We start from the raw sequence: 16,608 nt of genomic DNA on the forward strand, positions 1-16,608 counted from the left end.
GCCGTGCAACACTCGCTCACCGTCGCGGATCCGCTAACGCGTTCACAACGACGCCTCGCCGGAAGTTGCTGTCGCTTGGAAGGGACATCAAGGTAGCGAGAAGCAAGAGACGGAAACATCAGTCACCATGGGGAGCGTCAACGTTAACCGCACCGTCAGCGATGCGTTTTACCGTTACAAAATGCCGCGGATCCAAGCCAAAGTCGAGGGCAAGGGTAACGGCATCAAGACCGTCATCGTGAACATGGTGGACGTCGCCAAAGCCATCGGCCGACCGGCCACATACCCGACCAAGTACTTTGGCTGCGAGCTCGGCGCACAAACCCAATTCGATTTCAAAAACGAGAGATTCATTGTAAACGGTTCTCACGACGCCACCAAATTGCAAGATCTCCTTGACGGGTTCATTCGAAAGTACGTTCTCTGCCCTGCCTGCGATAATCCCGAGACCGAGCTGATGGTCAACGCGAAGAAGTTGACCATCTCGCAGGGTTGCAAGGCCTGCGGTTATCATGGTCTACTGGAGAGCAATCACAAGCTGAACACCTACATCCTGAAGAATCCACCAAGTGCGAATCCTGCGGTCCAAGGCAGCTCTCTGACGGAAGGGAAACGCGGCAAACGTTCGAAACGTGCCAACGGCGAGACCACAACCACCACCACCACCAACAACATCGCCCCTACCGCCACCATCACGCCCATCATCACGTCCACTATCACCCCGACCATCACGCCCACTATCACAACAACAACAACAACAACCACCGCTACCGCCAATGGTGACCGATCTGGTTCTCCGGAGAACGATACCAGCACCACCGACATCGTGGTCGAGACCCCCGAGAAGAAAGCGACCGAGGACGGGGACGACGACAATTGGGCAGTCGACGTGTCAGAGGAGGCGGTCAGAGCTCGCCTGCAAGACCTGACGGATGGAGCGAAGGGGATGACCATCAGCGATGATCTCGATAAGACTGAGAAGGAGAGGATGGACATGTTTTACAAGCTAGTGAAATGCCGCCGCGACGCCGGCCAACTGGACAACCATAAAGAGCTGGTTGCGGAGGCCGAACGCCTGGAGATCAAGTCGAAGGCGCCGCTGATTTTGGCCGAGTTACTTTTCGATCAAAACATCGCTGTTCAAACTAAAAAGTACCGCGTGCTTCTGCTGCGTTTCACTCACGACGACATCAGGGCGCAAAAGTATCTAATCAGAGGAATCGAGCAAATAATAGCTCTGCATAAGGATGCTTTGATGCCAAAAGTACCTGGCATTTTAAAGGTAAGGTATATTAAGAGTAAAACGGCTCGTTTGCTAATCATAGTTATGAACACGCATCAGCAAAGGTTACTTTGATTTTCCAGCTATTTTACGATGCTGATATTTTGGAAGAGAAAGCTTTATTCGAGTGGTCAAGCAAAGTCAGTAGAAGATACGTGTCGAAAGATTTATGTCAAGAAATTCATGATAAGGCCGCACCATTTTTAACTTGGCTAAAAGAAGCAGAGGAGGAAGACTCTGAATCGGAGGAAGAAGACGACGATTTGGAGGTGAGTTGAAATGGACAGCTTCTGAGCGCTCGCTAATAAGGCGGTGTACAATTTAGGAAATTCTAACTATATCGTTTCTTCATTCCTTTGCAGATTGAATACGATGATAGAGCCAAGCAATCGCTGAAACCGCAACAGCCACCGCCTGCGCAGAAGCCTTCTGCAGTCAACCAAGACTCTGATGACGAGGATGATTTTGATATCGATGCCATTTAAAAGGTGAAAGGATGCTCAGTAGTCGGACATTGAAGATGATTTACGAAAAGTATGTCCGGCAAAAACGACGACTAACTGATCAGTTCTCCCACGATACAAAGAGTCGCAATGCAATGTCTTATCATAATATAAATAGCATTTGGTTATTTTAGGCCAAGGAGTGATTATAATGCCATTACACGTATAAAATTTTTTAACTGTTCCCAAGTTTAGCAATATTTATCTGTACGATAATACTTTTAATTGTTTTTTTAATAAGATGATCACGAATTATCTATAATCATTATTCCTAATTATTACTGAGATTTTTAAAAAAAAACGGTATCGATACTTCTATATCTTGATACGCGTTTCTTTTTAGAAGAAAAAACGATATTAATAGTTCTCCATCGTTACTGGGAAGTTGGCCTGCTAAAAGCGTTCTCTATTGTATCTATTTACTATTCAAATAATAATTATTCAAATAAATATGGTTTACCGCAATTTACAGTGTTTCTCAATCTCACTACAATCCCCTACCTCTTACGCGTAACTTTCCGCTTGCTTAAACTAAACTGAGTTTATCGTATTATTATGATTACATGTATATGATACGCATACGACTATGCATGGTAATACACGGCGACTCCTATTAAATAATTTACTAATATATAATTAATTGTATAATCGCACACGGCAATGCAGTGATTAGAAAAGAAAACTGCATGCTTATCGCGTTTGGACAAGAAGTTTCATCGAAACCGCCTTAACCTTCATTATATTCCGGTGGTTGGCGCTGCGATCGAGTGGAGGCGCTTCAGTCGCGTTTTTCACGATCGGCTGATGGTCGCCCTTGCATACTGGAAGGTTTTATTTCGTTTTACAGACGCCTAATAACGGATTATCGAGCTGCACACGTTTCTACGAAAATCCACGACACCGTGGGTTGTAGAGATCACGTTATCGCTCATATACTTTAAATCTGCCTCGTGAAATATGTGGTTGTTGTACTCTTATTAACTTCCGACGGTTCTCGCCATCTTAGTCTCTGTCATCAAACGTGCGAGGACGAGCTTTCGTGCCTCTTTAACCGCGTTGCGTATTAGGTATTTTCCAGGCGATTTTTCAGACGCGAATCTAGCGACCATACACTCGAGCCTTAAACTACGCTTCGTCGGCGAATTCGCAACCGTGGGCCGTGTGTGGACTCTGTATTTTTTTCTCGATATTATCGCTGCCAGTGCCCGTTGTACGTCGTCGCCGGATAAGAGTATCGTACGAGCCGAATTTGTGAAACATCGTCCGCATTCAGAAGATTACCCTGGAGACTCGACTTTGACGTGTCCGTCGAGGCATCGTGTCCTTTTACAGGATAGTGGGATGATACACTGAATAGAGGAAGGATCCCTGCATGGACCGTTCTCAAGAGTAAGTTCAATCTTCGCCTCATTCCAAATCGTCCTTTTGTTTCTTTTCTCTTCTTCCCTCGAATACGCGCAAATGGAAAATGATATCGTTCATCGGGGCATCAAATTGCCACGCCTTCGGTGGGCGGTTGCAATCTGTGGTAAACCGTTTCGATTCATTTCCGTAAGATTTCTGTAGAGCCATGACAGAAAATCAGCAACCATGACGACTATTATAATGATAATTATCCCGATTCTGGTGCAGTTAGAAAGGAAGTCGTTTCAGCGAATTTTCGCTAATTCCACGATAGGGATTGAAAGCCAGCTCGAAGGAGGAATTTCACTATGTCACGATCCTGTTTAGGTCTGGATTAGGTGCCCACGTCGTGTGTTATTATATAAATGCATACAGATAACCGACAATTAATCACAGAATGTGAGATAAGCGAATAATAGATCTTGGGCATAGTGATATCGCATCCGACGAAATGAGTTAACAATATGGTGGCATGGTATTCTTTTTTCTACATTCGAACTGACCGGAGCTGTATGGTTCTCCGATTTCCTATTTAAATATTCGAACGAGCAAGAGAATGTAATCCACGTAGCAGTATATCATCGTATGTAAGGGCTTGAGGTTTCTAACCTCAAGTGGAAAAAGTACGATACGATTCGATATTCGGTTCCTTTGTTAAGTTTCTAATCGTAAGTTTCTAAGTAGCGCTGTAAACTCTTGCCGTAAATCGCTATACATATACGGCCGAAACTTGAGACGAATATGCGATCGTTCCATGCTACGAATCCTAATCAGCATTTCAGCCGTTATATTATAGTTTACGAATATGGAGCTTCAATTGTTTCACGCTGTCACGCCATACGCGATCAAAGGATTCGTTGTACCTGTTCTACCTGTCGTTCGTTAACCCCTTTCCACTTTCGAAAATTTCATGAAAAATATCGTTCACGTAGCCTTAGCGCCCTGCATCGAGAGTGTACTAAATACTTTTTGAAAAAATGGAATGAAACAATTGCTGCTGGATTGTTCGATGTATCGTTAGCGTTTCGATAGAATTCTTTTATTTCTCTTGTTATCATTCGTTATTCTTAATAGAGGAGAAAACGTTAATATCCCAAAAAGGACATTTTTGTCTGTAAGAAGGGTTTTGTAGGGATTGTTCCATTCATTCGTGGCAAACTCTTCGCGGTGCATTCTTTTATCGAGAGATGTACGGAATGAAATTCGAGAAAGCAATTTTACGGCGCGTGCACGCTGCATACACGCTTCTCGTTGGAGCACGCGTGCACATGTTACAGTACATACTTCCAATGCTCTCTGTCGTCATGCCGTGAGTCATCGGCTAGCCAGTCTCTATTCCCCTTGAAGCTGAACGATTGCGAAAACGTTCTATGCACGCCTGTTTTTTGCCGTCGGGGTACTCCTAAAACGTTCCACAAACTCGCCAGTTCCGTGCGAATTAATTAGTCGAAAATGTAGCTGCCGCTTGAAACTCGCATTCGTCTGGACGATATGTATCTGCGTCGGCATTCGCGTTAATGCGATACGCTCTTAAAGTTCGGCATTCTGTGGCTCGTCTGATCCCCTTTTAATTGCGAAAGAAAGCCGAGAGATCAGTGGGGAAAAGTGATTATTATTTATGAGATATACTTCCATGTGTTGCCGAGTTCGCTAAATTCGGTAGCCCCTAAGTGGCGCATATTTGAATCCCCTAATGAAGTTCCCTTTTTAAAAGCACCGCGCATTTGAGAGTAACATTTGAGAGTGTTCTGCGCATGCGACTGACACGTACGGAAGTGTGGCTTGCGAAATTGTTATTCAAAACTAGTGGCACAGCATTCGGTATTGTATTCGATGTACGATCGATTATTAAATTTCGAGCTCGGGAAGGAATCGGTATCCCCTTGGCAGACATCGAAGGGGAACGACGAAGGGCGGGCGGAGATTGCGTCCCCGGTTCGCGATGCGTTCAAGTGCTATACACGCGTGTCACCCTCTTAGGAGCTTCATTCATCGCACCCTCACGCACCCTCGGGTTATTCCTACTGACCGACTGACGGCAATTTGCGTGCGACACGGACGTGCCGCACGGCAGCTCGCTTTCTTATGCAGGAACGCATCATTCACTCCATTATATCTGCTGGACGGGCCAGTGTATCCATATGCACGCATTTCTTGCCGTAAAGGGGCACTCGTGAAATCGAGGCGCATGCGCAATCCTCCACCCCGCCGTCCGCCACCACCCCCTTCCGTGGCAGACAGGGTGCGAAGCCAAACGTAACCCCTCAGTAAAGAATTAAACGCGATCCCGCGAGGTGCCCCCCTATTTAGAGATCACATTACGGCACACTGTAGTGTACATACAGAGATACTATATTTTTGTACGGTCGAAGCAACGGTGTATAGATGATTTTTCTACAACAAATTCGACTGACTGAATGTGACAATACGTCCGCGACTATCCCCGAGGGAACCGTAGACAGATCGATATAGTAGAAAGTTGAGAGATTTTTCTTTTGTACGCTGTTAGGTAGGCCCAACAGAGTCCAACGTTACCGATGGGTAGAACAGATATGTCAAAAACGCTGAACGCTTATAGAATGTAAGTAGTTCCCCCCTACTTACGAGTCCTAACACAAAATCCATTTTCATCGTCACCTCCCCGCTCTCTTTCTTCCTTTTTCGTACGAGCACCGTCCGCCCAGACATTCCACATACCGCTGGCTTTTTACGTAAACGTAGCAAGCTCTAATTGCCGCGCACTTTCATTAGAAACTTCGCACGGCTCGTTTTACCAATGCTCCTTTGTCCAGCAAAACGATCGCCGTACGCGCGCGGTGCACTCGATTAGAGAAGCATTTTCATAGCATGCGCGCAGACGAATGAAGTAAATGTCTGGGCAATTTGGCACGGAAGAGCCGCAGTGAATTTTTTGTTGCATGTGGTTCCATCAGCTGCGAATACTTTCGCTCGCTGGTTTCCTTCGATGCAGCTTTTTATGAGAAATCGATGCGCCAGACAGACTTCCGTCTGGTTCGTGCACGCCCTCTCATCATTTATGGCGGAACGTCGGTTTACGAATGTTACATAGTGTTTGTTACCTCAGCTTTCCAAGGTTAAACTTCCCTAGCAATTGAAGTCAGATTAATGGTCGAACGCGGAAATGGTTTCGCCCGAGGGCGACTCGTTAAACGATATACCGTTTCGGTGGAAATCGCGAGGTCAAGGCTGGTTCGGAAGGACGATTGTACGAGGTCAAGGTTTGCAGGTGCGGAACCCTGAAATCATGACCTCGCTCAGCGCTTTCAGTAATTCTTGCCCATGGCCAAACGAACCCCATACCACTTGCAGACAGTCGTGCATATCGATCGCGCGGCCGCGTCCATGGATTTTCCTTTTTCTCTCTCGAAATTTCACCGCTTGGTTCTCTATACCTATATACATTCTGTCGCATAAAAGAACACGCCATGGCGCCTGCACATGCGCCGAAGTATCGAGCCATTGATTTCCTTGGGTTTAACGCGGCACCGACATGGGATAAGTTTCTCATCGAAACCGGCATCGCTGCGACCGATCTTTGTGCATCTCTGTGCCTTCGATTTGTGCTCCCGATCGACCCGATCGATCGTGCAAGCGTTGTTACCGATTCCTTTGCTCTTTCATCACGGAAATCCACTTCGCGACTTGCATCGCGTAACAGACGAGCGGGTCAGAGGGTGCGCGTGCGCGTACGCATCGAACCATTGATTTCTGTGGGTTTTACGCGGCCCTGACATGGGGTAAGTTTCTATCGGTATTAATTTCGTTAGAATCAGCCCCAACTGTTTGAAGACCCGACTTGGACGACTGTGTGTACGAATGGAATTATGACGATTACATGCTCGCCTTAGAAATGGAATCATTTTAGACGGTATCGGGCTGGAGAAAAGGCTCTTCTCTCCGGCGTTACAAATGCCGGATACGTTCTGCTTGCCTCGATTGAAATACCTCGCGATGCCTATTTTTGATTGCGGTTAATTATTGGCGCGTAAAGCAAGTTGTTCCAAATACCGCTTACCTTCGTTTTACCTTTTTCTTTGCGCCTTCTCCTCGGATTATATGAAACAGCAGCAGTCAGGTTACCATGGCTAAACGCTGAACTTTAATTGTTTCTCATTTACTCTCTGCAAGACTTATGTTACCCAACTTTCCTTTTGCCCTTGTTACAATTGCAAATATTGTCAATTCTCCTTGAATTAGGTTAAGGCAGAGCTTACCGCTTATCATTGTCTACGTTACGTAGGACGTCAGACCTGCAATTAGTCTCCACACCTATGTTTAACGCAACTATCCTGTTTCTTTCCTCTAAACCTGTATGCACATCTTACTCGAATCTCCATTACATTACGGCCTTCTGTTTCGCAGCAAAAAGATAGAAAACATTGGTAGAATGACGGCCATGACACAGGAAGAAATTGTGACTGGCGCGAGGACTGTCATCCAAGGGCTAGAAGCTCTCCGTGTAGAACACGGAGGGCTTCTGCAAGGATTGCAGACTCAGGATGCGCCAGCCGCAAGGGACAAAGCCAGCCTGCTATCGAAGAACATCGAAATGATAGAATTGGGCCTTGGAGAGGCTCAAGTTATGATGGCTCTAGCTAGCCACCTACAGATGATAGAGGCTGAGAAGCAGAAGCTTAGAACACAAGTCAGAAGGCTGTGTCAAGAGAACGCTTGGCTAAGGGACGAGCTGGCCGGAACGCAGCAGAAACTACAAGCCAGCGAGCAAGCGGTGAGTATCGTTGTGCCAAATTATGATAGATTTCTGGCGTTGGATTGGAATGAAACTATTCGTAACTGCAGGTAGCTCAATTGGAAGAGGAAAAGCGACAGTTGGAATTCATGGCAAGTATGAGACAATACGATCCTGATCCCTCCGCAGACGACGAGAGCACGAAAGATAGACCGAAAGACGACCCTGTGGTCGATTTGTTCCCCGATGATGATGCAGATGATCGAAATAGTAAGTGTATGTTGATTTTTCCTTCCTATCGTCAAGCAGCTCTTGGAGATGCCTGAACTTCCCATTAAGTCTGTACGAAAGGTATAGAAGAGTTTTACTAACGTCTCTCCTGGAACCTTCGCCCCGTAGAAATACAATTCAGTGACTACGCGGAGTCACAAACAGCGCCCTCACTAACATTGAACGATGCTCCACTAAGTTTCTGTGCTCGCACAGACTTATGCCACTGGTAAGGATCACTTTGCAATGACTCTGACTTTTATTGCAGCGATATCGCCGACACCGCCTTCGCAATTTGCACAACAAGTGAACGCCGGATATGAAATACCTGCACGCTTACGTACGCTGCACAATTTGGTTATCCAATACGCGGGTCAAGGTCGCTACGAAGTAGCGGTACCTCTCTGCAAGCAAGCGCTGGAGGATTTGGAGAAGACCTCTGGGCATAACCATCCCGATGTTGCCACGATGTTGAACATCCTTGCTTTAGTATATAGAGATCAAAATAAATATAAAGAGGCAGCTAATCTGTTGAACGACGCCTTAGCCATACGTGAAAAGACACTGGGTGAGAACCATCCCGCAGTTGCCGCGACGTTAAACAACCTGGCCGTTTTATATGGGAAGCGAGGCAAATACAAGGAAGCGGAGCCACTATGTAAGCGAGCTCTTTATATTCGAGAGAAGGTTCTCGGACGTGATCATCCAGACGTTGCGAAACAATTGAACAACCTCGCGTTGCTCTGTCAGAATCAGGCTAAATACGTGGAGGTCGAACTTTATTACCAACGAGCGCTTGAAATTTATGAAGCCAAACTTGGACCGGACGATCCTAACGTCGCGAAAACGAAAAACAATCTCGCGTCGTGCTTCCTGAAACAGGGGAAGTATAAAGACGCGGAAGTTCTGTACAAACAAGTACTAACTAGAGCGCACGAGAAAGAATTTGGTGCTATTGCTGGCGATAATAAACCAATTTGGCAGGTGGAGATATTTTTATACCGTGTGATTATAACGGCGATGGTTTAGTTACGATGTAATGGTAAACAATTCCATAATTTTTAGGTCGCAGAGGAACGGGAAGAAAACAAGCATAGGAATAAAGAAAATGCTCCATACGGAGAATACGGAGGTTGGCACAAAGCCGCTAAGGTCGATTCGCCTACAGTCACCACAACCTTGAAAAACCTTGGTGCATTGTACCGAAGGCAAGGAAAGTACGAAGCCGCGGATACTCTGGAAGATTGCGCTTTGAGGTCACGAAGAGAGGTAAGTTTAATAACTGAGTAATATTCTGCAACAAATTCGGGTAAATATCTCGAAACGTACAGAACGTACTTGCTTTTACTCTATATAACATCGAATTGAAAGTTGAAGCAGTCGTAGCGTCTATAGCATAAGAGTTACAAGACCATACCTTTTTTTTTTTAATCGCGAATGATTAATTGATCGGGCATCATGATATACGATATCTAACAAGAATTTGCAAACCGTCAGTAAAGAAGTATCTATCGATCACGCTAACGTTTCTCACATCTAAATCGAGGAGTCCGCGACTATTTGATACTCACGTTGCCCGTCTCTTTTTGAAGCAGACATTAGAGTTCGTGAAGCAAGGGAAAGTCGCGCAGATTTTAGGAGAGGAGAAAGGATCGACGAGACGCGACTCGCGATCGAGCCTAGCCAACAGCGAGCATGAGCAACACGACGAGGTAAGTTGTGTCAGATGATCTGAATAAATATTAGTCGCACTGCATGTCGTAGCACACGATTAGTCGTCTACTATCCTTTTTCTTCTTTCTTTTTGTTCTTTTTTCGTTATCCGGCCCGTTCTGATGAATTGGCGATACAACACACAATCACAGGGCTCGCTGCCGTTGGTACAGAGGGCGCTACACGAAGGACAGTCTGGCCACCACGACGCTAGTCCTAACAAACCCGGGTTTAAAAACAAGATCTTTCAAGCTTTCGGGATTCACTCTTCCACGTAGGAATATCCTTCGTCTGTAGTATTGCCTGTCGTTCGATTTATGCTCGGTTACACACTGATTCTTAGTACGGTCACTCAAGGTCTGTACTCTTAGGACGAGTGAGAGGGAGAGAGAGAGAGAGAGAGATATAGAGAGTGAGAGAGGGAGAGAGAGAGAGAGGACATTTAAAGGTACGTTGCCCGAAAGAGCATTTACGCTTAGGTATCTGTTTTACATTCAATGACGGTGTAACCCAAATGCTGAGGAACGTTATGAACGCGTCGACATGCCTTTAAACGGTTCCTCTTAAATGCGAGCATTTATAGGAATACGTGTAGTTGAACGTAGGAATGGGCCTTTGGCAATTTTGGGCATTTGATAACTATTTTCCGCAGCCAGGTGTCTCCCGATTATTGCGACGACAGCACACCGTAAATGCACATTCTTTTACAACATTTACAAGTACTTGGACGACGTTCGTTTCTATTTCCATGGTCGCTTCGGGAACGTATTTGCATAGAAAAGTACAGTCTTTATAAATTACTTCCACTCGTAAACTGTGATAATAACGTTCTATAATCACCATTTTTTTTCGTTCTTCCTTTGTGTGTGTTTTTTTTTAATAAAACGATTGAGGATATTTGAATTCCCCATTTTTTTTTCAAAACGTTAACCAGGATTTGACAGAGGTGCTTTCTACGGAACATTTTGTTCTTCACTTCGCATCATTTATCTGTAATTACTACATTGAAACTTTTTACGCTTGTATTATACACAGTCATATAGAGAGCGATTAGAATAAACGAAGCTTCCAGAGACGATTATTCTCGTAATGAAATCGCAGTCTGCCGTTTCACGCGTTACTCTTGGCTGGCAGAAAGATCCGACGGAATGAGACGGAACAATTGTTCGAACGAATGCATTATTTTTATGTACGAGTTATTTCTCTCGAGCCAGGAAGCTATGAACCTACGCACACGAATTACAAATAGTCAATTGTAGCGACAGCTTTGCTTAACTATATTGTTCAGTATAGATCTGCAAAGGTGGCACTTTAAAATAATTGATGTGCAGAGAGGATTAATAACGCTATGATGATCGTTGTTTCAACGAGCCAATAAATGAAGATAATGCATTAATCTCTGTAACGGATGCCTTTTACGATATTCTCGTATAGTCTACTCTGATTTTCTAACACATATACAGTCTTCTTCGAGTTTGCGATGATTCGTGTCATCGGTTTACATTTATTAGCCCTGTCTGTGTAACGGTATGTTTAATTTACACTTTCGAACGAAAGTATTTTTTATCTGGCTTAGGGTTACATTGATTGTGTCCTATTTTTAATGCGATGTGAGGTGTCTCGAAACTAATGTAACATGTTACAATTCCCCCTTCAAAGTATTACGTACTTCTAAGAAACGGATGCGACTCGTGCAATTCATGTTATTTATATATGTATATTATATTGTATATTTTTAAATGATCGCGTCTCATTTGCGCGACAAATGAGTAGAAAAAGCTACTGTGTAGATCTATTTTAGGAAGATCTCAAGAACGTACGAAGGGTACTTTTATCCTTCGAGGCACCTTATATCCAATTTTATCTCGTCTTTATGCATTATAGACGACATGCAATTCCTAACTACATGGAAGAATAAATTGTTACGTTATCCGACATATGGTATAAATGTTTTTGAACTTGCAATCAGTAACTATGGACGCTGCATAATTTAATATAAGTAGTGCCTTGAGACTTTAACGAGAGAGCGAATAAATTATTTTCTAACTGAATAAGTTTATAGTTGTTATTCGGATCACATTTAGAGGACATTCCGTGTAGGACCTTTACAATATCTGTCTATGTTCTTCTTTCTCGTTCGCCATTACCGATCGTACTTAGGAGAACACACGTTTCCTTTTGCACAGAGCCAGAGAATGTGTATAACAGGTTTGCATTATTAATTTTCCTCGCACGCATTTGTGTTTTTTAACCACCATTGTTACCAGTCGTTTTTTCCGATATCTGCGTTGTCGTTTTGTTTCGCTTTGATTTGAGTACTCTGCGGGCCGGGACTTATAAAGTAAGGATGCCATCGGAGTACAAATTGGTCTGGACGGCAAACGGGACAAAAGTAACTGATTTCTGTAGCAGGTGCGTATTTGTAGATCTGTAGAATATTGTAATTACTTTCCAACGTTTTGTGTCGATGCACAGGGTAGAGAGAGAAAGAGAGAGAGAGGAGCCCCTTTTATTTTTATCATCACCATCCCACCTTGTACATTGTTCCACCCACTCCTTTTACCCGCTCCCCTTTTTGTATTGACATTGCTAGAGTGCAGACCTTTTTTTAAAATTGTAATGCATAATCTGATTGAAGTTGATGATTCCTTGTTAAGACAATTAATTACTGGTCTCTGGATACCAAGTGTAGGTTAGCATGGAATATTTAACAGTTGCCTTGTACATATATACAATTTTGTTTCTGTGAGCAGTAATTGATCATTGTAAATGTCACGTTGATATTGAATCAGACTTTTGCTTGTGATACATAGAAACTAATTTTGTACGTCTTTTTTCAGCTTCTGTAATATCCATCCAAGTTGCTTACAGATCTTGTGTCTTCAATGGACACTAAGTATCTCCTAAATTGCTAGTAACGTTGAAAGAGATTCACAGTTTCGTTATATTCAGAGTTCTATACACATAAATGTACTACGTGGCATAGAAAAGTGTACAAGTCACAAGGAGGACGCAAGATCGTCATTACTGTATGAATGGTGTTTCTAGAAAAGCTTCTCCTTTTGTTTCAGGACAGGACGTATTTCGCTCGTGCGCAATAAAGGATACCCTATGTGTAAGAGAGAAATATACGCGGAACGATATGTTTGGATGATAAAAGGGCTCTGCATTGTTTACTTCGGAAACATTGTCTGACGTCCGCCTGGGATCGTTTAACGTATATACAGCACATTCCAGCTGCTTTTCAATTCAGACGCACCGTAATGAAGTACCCACGTTGCTCGACTTAACTCGGAACAACCAACCTACCGGCTTCGTGCTAGCGACTGACAATTTTTTGGAATAGGAAATGGTTGCGTTGGCGAATTGGTCTACCCCTGCTTCGAACGTATCCACGTAATTATACACATCTGAATCAAAATCCAGAGCGAGAGAGCTGCGTGTAATTGACCTAAAACCGTGATGTATTCAATCAGCCTCAAACACGCGCGTACATATCCCCTCGTTGCTCATACATGCTCCAGGATGACGCGACAACGTATAATCATTCCATGAAAGCTAACTTTGGGATCGAGGCTCTGGGAGAAGGGAACGATTTACATTTATCATAGGGAATGTTTGTATGTCGCTTCGCATTAAATGTACTCTTACACGATCACACACCGTGCACGTTAGAATTACGCGAGTATATCATCGTCATCATTATACGAGACTAACGAATGTAACACGCTCTAGGGGAGAAGCGATCTTTTCCCTTTTCTGTTGTCCCTGTTCATATCCCTGGATTTTTGCTAATGTCAAGACAAATACGCGTTACAGTAGTGGAAAGACCCAATCTGCCAGCAACGTTGATTTCTTTCAATCCTATTTATAATCGTAATCTTAAGTACGTATATTACACTTATGTATTCGCAATACTTAATTTATTTCTCCGTTTGATTTGTTTAAACGAAGATGTACACTATAGCGCAAGCAAAACGGATATATGTATTATAGAATTTCGTGATATTCGTCGGAGTGGGAGATTTTTAAACGCGTTTATTTAAATCTAAATTATTTTGCGCGGAACTGATCGTTTCGAATCGAGGATTTCTATTCTTTTCACATTCGTATAAAGGTGATTCGCTTGCTTTGAAACCAAGGATCATTGTAACCGGCTGTGAATGCAAAATATTTATCGAGCCTGAAATTGTTTAATCGTTATGTAGCTACGACGGGGCAGAATGATGATCGTTTGAATTAGTCGAGTCCTCGTACAGATTAATCGGTTAATTCGTTCATTTTAAGGCCCTAAATGATACGTTTCTGTAACTTTCGTATGAAATGCATCGTTTTGACTCTTTCCCCGCGAAGCACATCTATAATGGCTCTTCGCTGTTTTCTTTTACGTACGAAGAGTTACTATAGTACTTGGAGATTGCTATCTGAACAAGTGTTAACGTTATTACTGCAAGTCATTATGAATTCAAGAATGAAGAATCACCAATCTTTTTGTAATACAGTAAATCCTCGTTACAGTCCCGTTTTTACCATGCGTAGTACGCCCGGTGACTATCCCCACTATTTCTTGGAATCCTTCTGAATCCTGATAAACTCGAGAGCGAGCGAGAAGGGACGAAAGAGAGAAAACACGATACTTTGTGTCGCCTCGTATTTTCCCATGCCTGCGCCGAGTCTCTCTCTCGCGCCATCGGCGGCTCCGAATCGTCGACGCTATGCGTTAAGCGTTCGCCGCCATCCCCAGCGCGCGACCATAACGAGAGTTTACTGTACTTTGCACGGACATTACGACGCGTGTTACGAAAAGTAGCACGTTTCATTTTTTCTACATGCAGTTGTCCGTAAGAAAAAAATGAAACGTGCTACTCTTCGTAACGCGCGTCGATTGATGCCCTGCGAATGTAAAGCATTATGTTCTAGTTCTATCTCCACGAGTTGTCTTAACATTTTAGTAGGCGTACGTAGTACATTTTGCGTACTCGGTCGCAAAGAAAGAGTTAAAAGGCTTTTCTGAATGAGAACCAGATCGTTTAATCTTAAAAGACTTTTTTCAGGAAGTCGCCACAGGTACTTAAAATACTTTGGACTGGCCTAGTTCAAAAGATTCGATATTGCAGCTTGAGCGCTGGTATATATCATTTACAGTCGTCGTGATGATCATTCATTTTCGTTTTTGTGCAATCTTTAAATGTAATGCAGAATTTCTTTGTCACTTGACGAATTTTATCCTGCGTTCATCAATAATCCTTTTTGATCTTCTTTATCGGTTCTTTTTATTATATGGTTACGTGTTTTCATTTTACTTTCATGTGTGCTCTCATTACCCGAAAAAAACATGCATTTATTGATACATGTATATTTTGCGCCTGAGAGCTTGGAGGCCTAGGATTAGTACTTTTATTTCTCTCGGATTCGAATTATTTATTCTATTTTAATTCGTTACTTTTAACTAAGCGAAATGGCGCATCTATGAAACGATATGTGATGATCCGGCAGCTAGATTTTAAAATACATTAAAGTGGATATCGCGTGCAATCGAATTACTAATTCTTTTTTTTCTACATATAATTGCACCACATACTCATTTAATTCTGTTTCAGGTGAATGAAGTAAAAACATCTATCTGAAAAGTAAAGAAATATATATATATGTATAATTGTTCCTTTGTTTTAATTTTAATTGTAAGAATCTCAACGAAGATTCCTCTATCCTATACGTGAAGCTTCAAGGAAGCAGCAAAATATCCGCTATGTAATTTTTAACTTCTTTATCTTAGTGAAATTTGTATTATTTATTACTTTACTATTTTGTTGTCGTAGGGTCTAATGTAGTTTCCTTTCATAGAAAATTTGTTTCTGACATTGGTAATAATATATTTTTAAATAAGTTGTAAATCAATGTGCATTGTCATTGGTCTACTACTACTTTATACTTGAGGAGTAGATGATGTGATACAGTATTAGGATAAGGTTAATGTCCATTCTCTGTCGGAAGTAGTCGCTTTACTACATAACAACAGAACTTTGAGGTATTGTAGCTCTCAGGTGCAAGTACTGTTATTAAATAATATGTAAGTTTTGATTTATAATAAATATTTCCACTTGTAATCTGTGTCTACTTATTTCTCTATCCAAGAATCTTCGGAAAACATTTACTCTCCTACTCATTCATAATTTATTCATTTTCCGTCGCGAATTTAACCAGTTCTTGAGTTGCATTCGAAAACAAAGATCCTCAAGAAGCCTCAGTTACGTTTTTATGCAATGTATTACGTAAAGGTAAGTATTTATCCAGCGTTCTTCGAAGCGGTAATTGCTGCATTACACACATATATATATGGTGTGCATGAATGCAACGCGTTGGTAATTTCGTCCGTTTCGGCCAGGAAATTCACCCGACTTAAGGGGAGTACATGATACTAGTGGAGGTGGCATGGCCGAGCTAGTCCTGGACCTATGTGCCCCTGGTACAAGAGCAGGAGAGCATAATCAAAGTTAGTGGCACGCCATCTATATCTATCTTTGTCGCAACGCACTAGCGCTCTCTCTCTCACTCAATTCCGGCGTGCCACCTCCACGAGTATTATGTATTCCCATTAACTTCACAGAATTTCCTGGTCCAAATGGACCAAATTACCGACACGATGGGAACGAAATTTCCGACGCGTTATACCATCGACGAGGTATATGATAGATAGACCTTATGGATGTTCGTGTTGCCACCCC

At 42.9% G+C, this 16,608-nt stretch overlaps 2 protein-coding genes across 7 annotated transcripts; both read left to right on the forward strand.

Moving 5' to 3' along the window:
• Positions 1 to 127: 127 nt before the first annotated feature.
• Positions 128 to 2,250, forward strand: Eif5 (eukaryotic translation initiation factor 5). Its single transcript, XM_076826766.1, has 3 exons — positions 128 to 1,282; positions 1,366 to 1,551; positions 1,645 to 2,250. The coding sequence occupies exons 1-3, from the start codon at positions 128 to 130 to the stop codon at positions 1,765 to 1,767; spliced, it is 1,464 nt and encodes a 487-aa protein (XP_076682881.1). The 3' UTR covers positions 1,768 to 2,250.
• A 324-nt stretch (positions 2,251 to 2,574) lies between these two features.
• Positions 2,575 to 15,990, forward strand: Klc (kinesin light chain). 6 transcript variants are annotated; one of them, XM_076827281.1, is made up of 8 exons: positions 2,575 to 3,174; positions 7,573 to 7,939; positions 8,011 to 8,170; positions 8,439 to 9,154; positions 9,236 to 9,439; positions 9,763 to 9,882; positions 10,036 to 10,157; positions 12,955 to 15,990. In XM_076827281.1, exons 1-8 carry the CDS (start codon positions 3,158 to 3,160, stop codon positions 13,076 to 13,078), a joined length of 1,830 nt encoding a protein of 609 aa, XP_076683396.1. In that variant the 5' UTR covers positions 2,575 to 3,157; the 3' UTR covers positions 13,079 to 15,990. The 6 variants fall into 6 exon arrangements, with proteins under 6 accessions (XP_076683396.1, XP_076683394.1, XP_076683399.1 ...); XM_076827279.1 differs by lacking the exon at positions 2,575 to 3,174 and adding an exon at positions 5,457 to 5,770 and having other exon boundaries at positions 9,766 to 9,882; XM_076827278.1 differs by lacking the exon at positions 2,575 to 3,174 and adding an exon at positions 5,465 to 5,770.
• The last annotated feature ends 618 nt before the right edge of the window (positions 15,991 to 16,608 follow it).

This window comes from Andrena cerasifolii, chromosome 14, assembly GCF_050908995.1.
Source record: "Andrena cerasifolii isolate SP2316 chromosome 14, iyAndCera1_principal, whole genome shotgun sequence".
NCBI lineage: Eukaryota > Metazoa > Arthropoda > Insecta > Hymenoptera > Andrenidae > Andrena > Andrena cerasifolii.